The 14,052-nt window shown below is 44.3% G+C and overlaps 1 protein-coding gene across 2 annotated transcripts in view; it reads right to left on the bottom strand.

Moving 5' to 3' along the window:
- ITGA2 (integrin subunit alpha 2) overlaps positions 1 to 6,265 on the bottom strand; it is a 95,395-nt gene extending 89,130 nt beyond the window's left edge. The window contains exon 1 of one of the 2 annotated variants that reach the window (XM_045525067.2): positions 6,061 to 6,265. In XM_045525067.2, coding sequence (XP_045381023.1) covers positions 6,061 to 6,118 — 58 coding nt within the window. In that variant the 5' untranslated portion in view covers positions 6,119 to 6,265. The remainder of the gene's footprint in view (positions 1 to 6,060) is intronic. The other variant, XM_010966302.3, reaches the window with a different exon arrangement.
- Positions 6,266 to 14,052: the final 7,787 nt, after the last annotated feature.

The following is a 14,052-nucleotide window of genomic DNA, read 5'->3' as shown; positions in this document are numbered from 1 at the left end:
ACCTCTTCTAACCTGCCCTCCATCAACACCTCCTGTCTCAGTGAATAGACCCCTTCGAGTTGTTTCCATCAGAAACCCAGGCCTTGGTATGACCTTCTCCCCATCTCCCTGCCACCAGAGTAAATCAATCACCAAATCCTGCCCATTCTTCCTTAATATCATCCACATCTGTCCCCAGCTGTCTTTCCCTACTGCCACTGTTTTTTTTTTTTTTTTAAACCACCATCATCTCTCAATCGTGGTTCTAAACTAACACTGACACTAGGCCCAGTTCTTTCGTAAGTGGTCTTGGTGCCTTTAATCTGGCTTCTATTCACTCCACCATCCGCCCTGCTGCCAGAGGGACCTGTCTTAGGAGCCAGCCTGAGCATGTCGCTCCCCTGTTAAGGCCCTTCAAAGCCTCCCCACTGTCCTCAGGATCAACTTCGTGTTCCTTTCCATGGCTCACAAGGGCTCACCTCCCAGCTCTCACTTTCTGTGAATACCTCGAGCAGTGTGTTCCGGGCATAATGACCTTCTCCTTTGCTATTCAAGCATCTAAGGTGTCTAGTCCAGGAACTAGGAGACTTGGGTCCTATTCCTGATTATGTTACCAGATTATCGCTTTCAGCCATTTTACAAGGAGAGAACTGGGCTCTGACTTCTGAGGCCCTCCACAGTGGATCTGAATGGCAATGATTACTTCCTGCCCCCATGACGACCTCTCTAGAGGTTTGCTATGTGTCACAGTCATATTTCTCCATCCTCTGAACTCAGCATCTCTTTCTGTACCACTCATTCAGCAATTAATTACATGAGACCTTATGACATCTATTATGTTATAGAAACTTACATCTTTATGTTATAGGCATAGACAACACAACAACCTAACAAAAACAGCCTAAGTTTTGAATTACATGGAAACTTTTTGAGACACCAAGAGGTACGATGGCTCTAAATTTCAGTAGCTCAGAAACTCAAAGACAGTATCAAAGACCTGCTTTCTTTTTATCTTTCCACTAGGCCAGTATATTGGCTTCATCCCCAAGCTAGCTGACATCACTGTTCAAGGTAGCTACGGTTGTTCCAAGATTCACATCGAGAACTGACAGTGTGTTTATTAACCAGCATCTCCCTTAGGAATGAAAAATTCTCTCCCAAAGGTCCCTAAATGTATCTCCCTCCACATCTCATTGGCCAAAATTCCATTATAAACCCACGTCTAAATCAGACATGGGTGAGAGGTATGGCACCAGCAGCACCGGCTCCATCCAATCATCCTTCAACACTCCCTGGGTCTCCTGGCTGTGCAAAGGACGGGGGAGCCCAGTAATCGGACTTCTGTCAGAAAGGAGGATGCCAGGGCATAAAATCGGTCAGCACCCTCCAAGGACTGAGACAGCATGTCTTCCTCGTGTGTGGGCTTGTTTCCATACAGACTACAACCTCTCTGGACCACATTCAAGTTTCCTATGGTTCCGTGTTGGAGCCAGCACATTGCCTTACATAAAGCAAGTGTTGCATGAAGATATGATCAGAAATTAGTCTTATGGAATTCACTGCAGCCAGATCAACAAAACATCTGTCATCGGAAGGGGCATGATAGGAATCACTTGCATACACAGAACCTATTGCTGTCTCAGGACTTGTGGGATCAAGATTCTTCTCTTTAGAGAGCCATTATTCTTTGTTTTCTTCCAGGTAAATCATTAGTTACCGTAACAAGTTAAAACACACACATACACACAACCTCCACATCTTAATTGGCTGATTGGAGAAATAGCTTCCCATGGTTTTTTCTCTTCTACACTGTGCTGAATCTTCCCATAATGCCCCAAGCCTAGCAGGGCTGGCAGTCTAGAATAAAACTGTGCCTTTAGTGGTCACATTTACATGACATCAGGATGATACTTTTGGTCCCAAATATTCTCCCTATTCTTCCTGAAATTCTTTATTTTTGACACACTGACTGAACGATCTTCATTTTGCTGAGTGTCTAAAATTCCCTCATTAGCAGCTCGTGTCTTTACTTTAACAGATTCCTTTTTATTATACCCAAGGCTACGAGCACATTAAGCCAGGGGCAGTCATCACCCACTTTAGAGGGAATTCACTTGAACTGACGCATTCACTGACTCTTGGTGTTGAAATCTACCTGTCTTGGTGGTCATCTCAAACAAGGTGGTACAGGCAACACTGGAATTTTAATTTGTCAGGACAGAGAAGGCGCAGCGCTAGCATTTAAGCAATTACTTCCAAACCTGGCTGTACATCAGAACCGTATGAATAATTATTTTTAAATACTGAATCTTGAGCCCCAATCCATGAATTTGAATCAAAACAGTGGCCTGTGAGCCAGGATTTAGGAGGGTAAAGCTTCATCAGGGTTGGGCAGGTGTAGCTGGAGAGCTTTGCAGCAGGGGAGTTACTTTATCAAATGATGGTCTAAGGCCGTTGACGGGCTGAGAGGAGAGGGGTCATCAGGCGTGGATCCCATAAATGAGAGATTGCTGCAAACTTCCCTTTTTGTTATAAATACTTCCCTACTTTATCCTTTTACTTTGGACTATCTCTTTTAGCAGAGGACAACAGTGTTGCAAAGGGATGAGGAAAAAAAAGGAAAAAGCATTAAGGCAGTGAAGGCAAAGAAAACAGTCTCGAAAATATTCTAACAGTAAACATGGTATGATCAGGTGCCGTCAGAACACAGAAGGGTGTGTGCACGTGCATATAAATGGCTTGGAGTGTGTGTGTATTGCGTGTGTGCATAAGTGCAGCATGTGTGTTTGTGTGTAAGCGCGTGCTGGGAAGTGTGGTCGCGAAGGCTGTAGCCAGATGGCAAAGGGCTTTTTACGATGTGCCACAAAATTTGGACTTTGTACTACACGGGATGGGGAGCCACCAGACAGACGTCTGAAGCAAGGGGGTGGGTGGATACAGATAAGTGTTTAGGAAGATAACACTGGTGACAAAGAGGAGAATGGACTGGAGGGAAAAGAGGCAAGCACAGGAAGACCAGTTTAAAAATGATGGTAGTCCAGACACAAAAAAGTGAGGGCCTGCACCGGGTGGCGTCAGAAGGTACACGAGCCGGGGAGAACAGACTGAACTTGGAGATGGGCTATGAGGTAGAAAACAAGAGAAGAGTCCTTGTTTTCATGTTTGCAGGACAATGCTGCTATTAAACATTAACAGACAATACAGGAGAAAATTTCAGGGGACAGGTGTTGACTTCAGTTGGGGACATGTTGAGCTGGACGTGTGTATAGGGCACCTAGATGGAGATACTCGGCAGCAGATGGAAACGCTGATTGGGAATCAGGAAAGGAATCTGGCGGGAGATGCTGGCTTGAGTGGGGAGCTGGCCGGGAGAGAACTGATAGAATGAAGAGAATCCAGAATGGAACTCTGCAAACACCACCCAGGACGGGGCCAAACAGCAAGTCTGTGAAGGAGACTAAGAAAGAACAGCCAGGAAAGTAGAAAAACAGGGAGAACAGAAGCCAGAGGTGGAGGGTGTTTCAGAGGAAAGAGCTGCCAAATTACATACTAAAGGAGGACTTGCTTACTAAGAGGGAAATTAGAATATTTACAGCCTGAGGGGAAAGTAGGGATTTGAAAAGAATCACTAGCGAGGGGGTGCTCAGGAGCAGAGTACCAGAGGCCCAGAATCCAGGGGGAAGGGTTATCCTCGCCCAAGCAACACACTAGAGAATGTCAATGATGTTGTGCATTCTTAAATTACATTTCCCTTTCCTCTATGGACCTATTATTTAGTTTATGGATTATCCAGGCGTCTTATGGTCTTTCTTTTCCATTCTCAACCTCCCAGTTACCATTTCAATGATTGCAAGCGCTTAAACCAAGGAACAATCAATGAAAGGCGATAAATGTGTAACTAAACTCCGAGCATGGCTTTTTCTCAAATATCTGTGGGAAGGTTTATGGAAATCAAATTAGAATCTATGTGTTAAAATGAAATTTCAGGGTTTTAATTTTCTGAGTGTTTGGCTGGAGCATATGAGAGATGTAGAAACATACATGCGTATGAGCCTTTCATATTTTAACTTGGTATTATATATTACACATTTATACATGGCTATAATTTATAAACAACTATATGTGTGTATATAAGGGTAATGATGAATACTCAAAAATTGTATACAGATTGGGTCATGCCACAAAAAATTACAGCCGCCATTTTTCAATTGTTCATGTTAATTAACCTTGGATGTTCATGGTATCAAAACAAACAAACAAAAAAACCCATGATGCTGCTTCCCTAGGAACTTCAGTTGAGATCACAAATGACAAAGCTTTATTGTGATCATCCTGAATTAAGAGAAAACCCTTGGGGGTGCAAATAACTGGGGCAGGAGGAAGGAGGAAATATAGGAACTACCCGTACAGATGTCATTCTAAATCATCTCTCCTGCCTTGCAGCCAATAGTCCTTATTAACCAACTCAAGGTAAAATCTCCATACCTGACTTCATGCCTGGACCAGCACCACATTCCACTGAAGTATTTCTCACTGTTTTTGGAAAAACAAGCCTCAACACTTCATACATAAGAAAATGATGTTATGTTTCCATAGCTTCTGTTAATAATGGGTAATTAAAGAGAGATGAAAAGCTTAGATTGCAATGTTCATTAGCTCTTGGGAAGGTGGTAGTGTTCCAGGGTCTGATTATCAAAGTGAATCTGACTTTATCTGAAACCCCTAGGTTAGGGCTGATGATTCCTCAGAACACTCTTGGGGTCCCAGGAGAGAAGAGCTGTGAAGCACCAGATGCAGGGTTAGACAGAAAAACTAAGATGCCTGTTCTCCGCTCTGGGGCGGGGGTGCTGTTTCTCTTCCTCTAACCTGGAGAAACTGCTACAGGGTCATCTGAATCAGGTTTCTTCCATGATAAAGAATGGCAACTGGGGGGAAGGGTATAGCTCAAGTGGTAGAGTGCTTGCTTAGCATCCACAGGGTCCTGGGTTCAATCCCTAGTACCTTCTCTAAAAGAGAAGAGTAAATAAGTAAACCTAGTTACCTCCCCCCCCCCAAAAAAATTTAGAAAAAAAAAGAATAGCAACTAGCTAAACACCTCTAAGGAGATCTATCTTCTTTGTAAAAACAGTTGAAAATCTCAGACTAATTTTTGTTGTTGTTGATTTGATAGCTATTCAAACTACAAAATACAAACGTGACTCCCCCAAAGTTCTTGAAGTAAGCACACACTCGCTCTGGATAAGGTTTGGAGGAAGTACTCTTGATGGGCTGTAGTCCCGCTGCAGCTGGGCACCCTCAGCCTAGTTTCCCCACTTAGTTTAAAAGGAATCAGGTGGTGGGTGGGCCAGGCTCTCCCCTCCTTGCAGTTGGTGCTGCAGCTGAGGGTAATTCTCTTCTTGCGGCGCCTAAGAAGAAAGTGGAAAGAACTTTTCCTGGCCGAAGTTCACATTCGTTGAACAGACGACGTTACAACAATAAGAGGAAGGCAGAAGGGAAGGAAGAATTCTCCTCTGCCAAGAATTTAAGAAGCGCTTGGTTTTCCTCTGTCCCCTATGGGAAGACACGTCCTGAAGAAATGGGGGCATCATTCACACCCTGGGGTTGGAAAATAGCATTGTGGGCTCCCAGGCTCCTGTAAAGCCACCAGGCATCATGCTGAGGAAGGGCAGGCTGCCGCCCAGGACCAGATTTCCGGGACGCACAGAACCTCCGGGTCTGGGTCTGGTGCGGCACCTGTCTGAGCCAGATTGCAGGATTCTGGGTCTCCAAGCTCCGCACTAATCTCTACTCCCCTTGTGCACATGTGCATGTGTGCCTAGAAGCAAAGCGCGCTTCGAGTTGACTTTGAAGGGTGCGTAACAGACAAGGTGAGACATGCCTTATGGGGACACCAGGCGGGGGAGAGCGAGAATGGGGAGTCTCTTTCCTTTCCGCTCTAGATGGCTGAGAGCCTGAGTCCACGTGGAATCTAAGTGAAGACGCGCTCCGCCTGGGCCCTGGTGGCACAGGACTCCTCGCTCCTGCCCCCAGGACCCACGCAGGTCCCTCCTGAAACCGATGCGGCGCAAACCCTTCGCTTACCTTGACTGAGCACTAACACCAGCCGCAGTAGCGCGCCGCCTGTCGGTCCTGGCCGCATCGCGAACCCGCCCTGGGCACTGGAGCTGCTCTGGGTTTGCACGGAGACCCCAAAACCCAGAAACTCTTCAGAAAGCGTCCCGAGAGCTTCTCTCCTGCGCGCGGGTGTGAGCAGGAAAAAGTTGCCCGGCAGCTCCTGGGGCGGCAAGGCCCGCCCCGGGCCCGCCCCTCCGCCTCCGCAAACACCGGGCCTGCCCCCGCCCCGCCCCGCCCCGCCCCGCCCCGCGGGCTGCACCTGGGCTCCCGCACAGCTCCGGGAACCTCGCCTCCACCCTCCACACGGTCCCAGCCCCGGGATTTCGGAAGCCGGGGGTGGGGTGTGGGGGGGACAGCGCCCTAGGGGCCTTTCCTGCTCCGGAAGGGACGGGCTGGGCACATCAGACGAGCGAGAGCCAGCCTGTAACTACCCCGCCCTCTGGCAGCCTGACGCCCGCCCGCCGGAGACCCCAGGTTCTCCGGAGACCCAGGCCCTCCTGCAGCCCTTCCTGCTCCCCGCTCCTGGCAGGGGTGGGAAGGCGGGGGTCTCGAGCCTCAGTCACGGCTCTCAGGGCTGCGCCGTGCTTGCCTTCTCTGTCTTTCCCAAGTGGGTGGAGAAACGGACAAAAATAAGCGCAGAATGACCAGGTTAGAAACTAACTCTACAGGAAAGAAGATCTGCCCACACGTTATGATTATCCCGAGGCGATATTTAAGCCAGACCTGCTGCAGGGGCCCGTGTGTGCGTGTGCGCGTGTTATAAACCCTCATTCACGCCTCTCCTCCAAGAGACTAAGAAGCCGATTTGATTACTAAATTTAAGCGATTTACCTCAAGACACAGAGAAGAGTGAGAGCCCCCTCTGAACTCGTGATTCTTCCTCTTTGTTACACCGTGAGCATTTTCTTCCATTATTTCAGTCTCAGATCTGGAAAGAGGGCGTTCTCTAATCATATCTGAGATCTTTACTTCCCAGCCTAGGATACAGGATGTTCACTTTTCTCTAAATCCGATTTTTCCTCCGAAAGTTCACCCACAAATTCCCAGCACATTGCTGAAACCAGAATTCTTCCAGTGACTACTTTTGTGAAGTCATCAAAGGTTTTAATAAATTAAACTTAAGGAGTTACTAGTCTAATCATGATTACTATCACCATTCCAAATCTTTATGGAGCAGGTACTTCGAGGGGTGCTTGAGATACTGCCACTAGGAAGCAAAGTGGTTCAAGGTGTGAAGGACTTAACTGGTAAACGTCAAATGCTCCCCTTACCATAGCTAGGGCTGGAGTCTGGGATTGCTAAAGTATTAAACTAGTATTCATCAAGTGCTACTGCTTATAATCATGACATAAACCCAACACATCTGTACACAAAATGTGTAGTCCCTGGTTCTTTCCTGCTTTCTTATCTGTCACTTACTAACTCTACTTACTAATCCTGATAAACACTTGAAGGCATTTTTTTTCTGACCTGTCTATGGTACTCACCTGCTTACTCAGACACCACACAGCACCTGAGAGCCTTTAGGTGGCCGTTCACTAACCCTGACACCCAATCTTGACTCTCCACACAGAATTCTTGCAGGAAGTCAGCCAGGTTTCAGGGAGATGACTATCTGTCTGTTTCCTTCTGACTCACTGAAATGTGAGTAAGTGTTTGGAACAGACCCTTGCTGGGGAGGCAGGACAGTTCCCTTCATGTGAGGCAGGAATCTGCGCTTTGTCTCAGGGTGCTGGAGAGGAAAACGCACCCTTCTTTGCTTTTGTGCTCAGAACTGGACAAGTTAACAGGCTGGCCTGAGGGACAGAGTAAATGAGGAACTGTATTTTTCCGGGGCAGGCAACAATTTCAAATTTCAAGAAGCAAAGAGACAAGTCCTGCCCCACATTAATTTTAAAGCCTTCCTAAGACAAAACAGTGTGAGAACTCCCGCCTTAACCTTCTGAGGAACAGTCCTGCCTAGGTGTCATTTTGCTGGATGTCACATTCTGAGCAGGAAAGAAGTGTAAGGCAGGGCTTCTCGCGCTCTTTGGCCTCAGGAGCCCTCCACACTTAAAACTACTGAAGAGCTCCCAGATGAATGGATTTTAAAATGTGGTGTATATACACTTATACATAAAATGTCATTTATATATGATAAAATATTATTCAACCATAAAGAAGGAAATCCCTCCATTTGCAGACATGGATGAAACTAGAGGACCTTGTGCTAAGTGAAATAAGCCAGAGAAAGACAAATATTATATGATTCTACATACATGTGAAATCTAAGAAAGTCAACTTATTGTATAAAGAGTAGAATAGGGATTTCCAGGGACTGGGGTGGGGTGGGGAAAATGGGGAGATGTTAGTTAAACAGTACAAATTTTCAGTTATAACATGAATAAGTTCTGGAGATCTTACATACAGTATGGTGACTATAGTTCATAATACTGTATTGTATACTTGAAATTTGCTAAGAGTGTAAATCTTAAGGGTTCTTACTACACACGGTAACTGTGAAGTGATGAATATGTTAATTAGCTCAGTTGCAGTTATCGTTTCACAATGTATACATATATCAAAATGTAATTTGTCCATTTTGAATATATGCACTTTAAAATTGTCAATTACCCATCAACAGAGCTGGAAAAATATATTGAGGATCCCAAAGAACTTTTGTTTACATGGATTATTTCTACCAATCTTTACCATAGAAGAAATTGAAACATAAGTTTTCCAATATTTATGTTAATTCATTTAAAAATAATAAGGGTATTACATGTTGACATAAATAATACATTTAATGAAAAATAACTATTTCCTAAAATAAAAGAATGAAAAATGGCTTCTGTTTCTTTTAAATGTGTGGATTAAAAATACACACTCGGATTCTCATATCTGCTTCCACATTCAATCTGTTGTGATATGTAGTTTTGGTGAAATTGTATGAATTAATCTGTCAACATACAGACAGGCAGTTGGAAAAACAGAACTTAACTGTGGAGATTTCTCTGATACTGCACCCAAACTCAACAAGTGGTAGCTTTTTAAAGACTAGCAGTGATACCATGAGTTAAATCCATTTCACCTACCTTCAATAATAATCAAGGTCGTTTTAAGACTTCCATGTCCTCTAAGCACACATAGCCAAAACAATGAGATGTTTGCCCGAGTTGTTTTCTAAGAACTTTGAATCAGCTGCATCTAGTTTGAGCTGAGCTGGTTGAGACTGGATAGGACCGCCAATCCTGCAGCAGGACATGCGTGAGTGTCTTCAGTGACCTTTTGAACGTGTGGAGACCTATAGCTTAGCTTTGCCTACACAGATTATCTCATCTTTTTCCAATCATGGCTCCTCATGTTCCCCCTGCCTTGGACCTCCCGGCTTCTTTATTCCTGATTCTGTGAATACCACGAGCCTTTGGGAGGCAGACTTGAGACTGGTCCTCCTAACTCCTCTCTTGGCCGCCTTGCGAATAAACCCTCTCTGCTGCAAACCTCGGTGTCTCGGCTTTTTGTCTTGCCATGCGTCGGACAAGATGAACCCAGTTCGGTAACAGCTGCATTGTGGAACCTGCAACCATATCAATGAACTTTTCCTACCCTAGTGCTGGTCTGCAACCTCGGGAGTTCTCCAGGTGAAAATGAAAATTGGCCCTTCGCAAAGACAGTATAATTTCCTGGGGGAGACAGGCAAATAAACCAACAGCCACAGGATAACTTCCAAAAGATGCATGCAGACAGTGGCTTAGGGTCACAAAGGGGGCCATCTGAATCAGACCAAGAGGGTCTTGGGAGACTTTCTTGTGTAAGGAACACTTTTGCTAAATTTAGGACTCCATGTGGAATCAGCTGCATCTAGTTGAGCTGAGCTGGTTAATCCTGGATAGGACCACCAACCCTCCAACTGGACATGCGTGTACACTCAATACATGGAGTGCAAGGAGAGGCAAAAGAAAGAGGCGGGTCGCTCCAGATGGGCAGGTGGCAGTTCTAATAAGCAAAGGAACTTGCATAGGAGGCTTGTCTTGGGCAAGATAAGTAGATCTCTGTGCCCTCCTGCAAAATGAAGAGTTTTCATGGAGGCCTTAATAGCATTCAGTCACACATACATCTCAGATGATCTCAATAGCACATTGCGTTCTCAAGGCTTGGAGGGGCTTCTTTTGTGGGAACAGTGAGCAGAACATGCATTCCAAACGGTGGAGGGTGCCTGTGAAATTGCCTGGGTTCGGCTCACAGTTACGTCCTCTCAGTGACCTCCTCCAACACCTGGTACATTAAACATCGGTCTATTGAGCACTTTGAATAGATCTCATGCAAGATTTCATCCCATCATGTGTTGTTCATTCGGGAAATACTGGTTCACTGAGTTATGCAGCTCTTCCAGTTATTGATACATTTCATTACACGATATCAAAAAAAAAAAAGCAAAACAAGAAAACATACTGCCACCTATCTCATCAGAAAAGTCTTCACGTATCAGGAAGTCATCATGCTTATGCTGGCAGATACACATTTCCCCAAATTCTAATTTTCATTTGAAAGCTTGAATTTTATCATTGGCAAAACATACTATCAGTTGTTTGCTTCAAATGAAAGGCCCATTTCATTCATTTTTGAGAAATATCTGTGAAATGCCCAAGGCTCAATAATCACAGTTTGTCTACCCATTGTTCTTTCAAGTAAAACTGATGTCCCACCGAAAAAGTGACTAGTTCATCCCTGAGACAACTGTCCTCCTGCAGCAGGCAGCAGAAATGCTTCATGTGTAGCGCCCAGATTTACTCATGCAAAATATTCATACATCAATCACTCAAGGGTCAAGATATAATAAAAGTAACAATTTTTACAGCTTCGTCAAGGACATTCTCAAGAATAGCCTGCCTTCCTCTCTTCCTTCCTTCCTGCCTTCTCTGCCTCCTCCATCCCCTTCTTCCTCCCTCTCTCTCCATCTCCCCCACCCCTTGTCTCCCTGTGAGTACTCAGTGTAAAAGAATGCAGTGATTAATGCCCTTCCTAATCATTGTTCTTGCAGTGCAAGATCAGGGCACCATCACACTGCACCATCAGGGCAAATGTGAAAACGGTGAGAAGTGTAGCTAGTCTCTCTATTACTAGGAAAATGGTTTCGACCTGCTGTTCACTTAAAAGGGTCCTGAGACACCCAGGGACCACATTCTGAGGACCGCCAAGAATTCTTTTCCTTTCTTCATCTCTAGGCAGGAGCTGTGGGGAGAGGAGGCTCGGATGAGTTTTTCCCAGTGTTCCCTTTTGATCTATTTTTATCTTCATATTGGGCTCTTTACTTATCTTATTTCCATATATACATTCACATAAACCAGAAACCTCTGCTCTCTGTCCTCAGAGATACTACCGCACCGTATCAGTTCTCTCTGCCAGGGTTCTCTATGTAATCTCCTAATTTTGGTTCCATTGCTACCCTCTTTAGTTAAAGCTCTTTTGATCTTTTACCGTGAGACGGTCTCCCAAATAATCTCTCTGTGCTTTCTCCACCCATCTCTGCCCACTCTTTATACCATCATCACAGTTCTCTTTCTAACATGCAGGACTGGTCTGCTGAAAATCATTAGAAATCTACAAGAAAAAGTTCAAGTACCTTAGCATTTAAGCTCACTGTTGAACCCCAGCCCACCTCTGCAGTGTCTCTCATTGCTCCTCCGTCTTGCCCGCTACACTTAGGGCAAATTCACCCATTCACTGGCCGAATTCTCCCATTCCTCTCTGCTAATTCCTTAGCTATTTTTCTGCCTAGAATATTTTTCTCCCTTTTCTCCATTTCTTAAAATTCTACTTCAAGGCTCCAATTTTATAATCCCTGCCCAGCCCTTCCTATCCCTTTATTCAGAATGAATTATTCTTTCGTGGCTCCTGAACCCTTAGTTTAAAAAGAAATCTTTCTTTTGCATATACTATGATGTGACTTGAATAAGTAATATATGTATACTTCACCTTCTCAATTAAATGTTAGATTTCTTAAATCTTTTATGTTTATATCACAAAAGTCTAGTCCTGTACCTGGAAAGTAAGTTCCTAAAACTAGTTACTAAATGGAATTGAATTTCCTAAGAGTTTGATATTCCTCTCCCTAGACCTGAAAAAGGTGATGAATGTGAAATTCTATGTAAGATCTGAAAATTTGAAAGAGAAGTGACTCCTGAAATGTCACCCAGGGAAAAAAATCCATGACAAGACTGAGTGAAACTGAGGATCCACTGAGTTTGATTCACCCCCAAGATGTCCAGGCACTGACTGAGCTGCATGATGCCCCAAAGTAAAAGCGGTATTTCAAGTTAAAAACAAATGAAACAAATACACAACTTCTATGTTTCCCAGCTCCCTGGACTCATCAACACACCTGTGCATTTTATTCATCCTTCTGTGCTAGCACCGCTAGGCTTAATTGTCCTTATTGCTTTCAGGCGTGTGGCAGACACGTGAAGCAATCTGCCTGCTCTGCTCAGAGGTCATTCTGAGTTTGCCCTGATCCCCCTCCAGGAGTCACTGAGTCACATCACCCTGTCTCCTAGTGATACGGGTAGACACATGACCCAAGCTGGATCAATCAGATTGTCTCTCAGGGATTTGTATTCAGGTACAGAAATTCTAGAGACCTTGCTAACCATGTGGACTTGGACTTCCTGTTCCCTCGGGGTTTCTTTAATGAGTACCAAGAAAGCCAGTTTGCAGCTATTTCTAGAAAACAGAAATGGAAAGATGAGACCAAGAAACTGAAGCACGCATGTACCAGGGAGAGAGAGGATGGGGAGAGAGAGGTTTCTCAATTTTCTGTTTCCTGTTATTTGTGAGATCTGACCACCCTTCCAAACTTTAGTTCCATGAAATGCTCCAGTATCCTCCTAATATTTTTTCTTTTTCTTTTAATCTACTTTGAGTGGGTTTCCAGGCCTAGCATGAACTTACCTTTAAGGCATGTATGTTTCTCCCATGGGAAATTCTTGAGGACAGAGAACATGTCTCATTCACTTCTTTCACTCACGGTCCCTGAAAAAGGGCCTGACACAAGCTGATGCACAGTAGAAGTTTGTTCCTCTGATGAATAAACATATTTGCTCAACTAATGACTGACGTCTTAATTTATTAAGATAAGCCAGAGAAAAGAAGAAGTTAAGTCTATCTCTTAGAACATGGAAAAGCTCAGTGCAGGGGAAACATTGTTCATATATACTTAAGATTTTTTTTGAAGAAATGTGTCATTTGATGGGTCAAGCCAGCTGCTCTGCCCTCTCTGGAAAACTTGGATGTTTTAGTCAGAGATCAGTTATTTTTTTTAAGGGGGAAAAATCAATCTTGCTTTAAATAATCTAAGAATAGTTGATTGAACAGATATGAGGACACTTTAGAGAGACCAAAGACATGAATTACAGCTTGGTCTCAGGGACCTAACGTGGACACTGGAAATATAAGAATACAGTTCACTCTATAACTTTTAGCAATTATATGAGTTCTTGGTTTTGCCTCCCTGTGTGTACCTGCTCCATTCTCCTCTCTGTACACTGACCTGTCTAATTACGCATCATTTCCAGTGCCTGATAACTTCGACCAGCGAGTACCTCTAGCTTTCCATGGCCTGCCTCTAGTTCTGATTCTATGAGACCCAAGTTTAACTCAGTACTGGATCTTCTTTAGTTTGACACACTCTTAAGACCATTCATGATGATTTTTCCCCCTTCAAGTCCTCTGCCAATCTTTGATTTTTTTAGGTAACTTTTGTTCTTTTCTCAATCTAAGACCCCTCCTTTCTCCACCATTTGACAATTTCACTTTTAATGCATCCTATGGCTGACACTCACTCCTGTTTTACTTGAGGTAATTTTGATTGTACCATTTGGATTGGAGTCAGTCCTTTTAGATGGAACTGAATTTCAAACATTTAACATGAAAAGGTCAAACAGAGCCAGTTTTGCCATTAGGATTCAGTTGACTGGCAGGCCA

This window comes from Camelus bactrianus, chromosome 3, assembly GCF_048773025.1.
Source record: "Camelus bactrianus isolate YW-2024 breed Bactrian camel chromosome 3, ASM4877302v1, whole genome shotgun sequence".
Classification (NCBI taxonomy): Eukaryota; Metazoa; Chordata; class Mammalia; order Artiodactyla; family Camelidae; genus Camelus; species Camelus bactrianus.
Note: the sequence above shows the minus strand (reverse complement) of the source record. Positions and strands in the feature narration are given on the sequence as shown.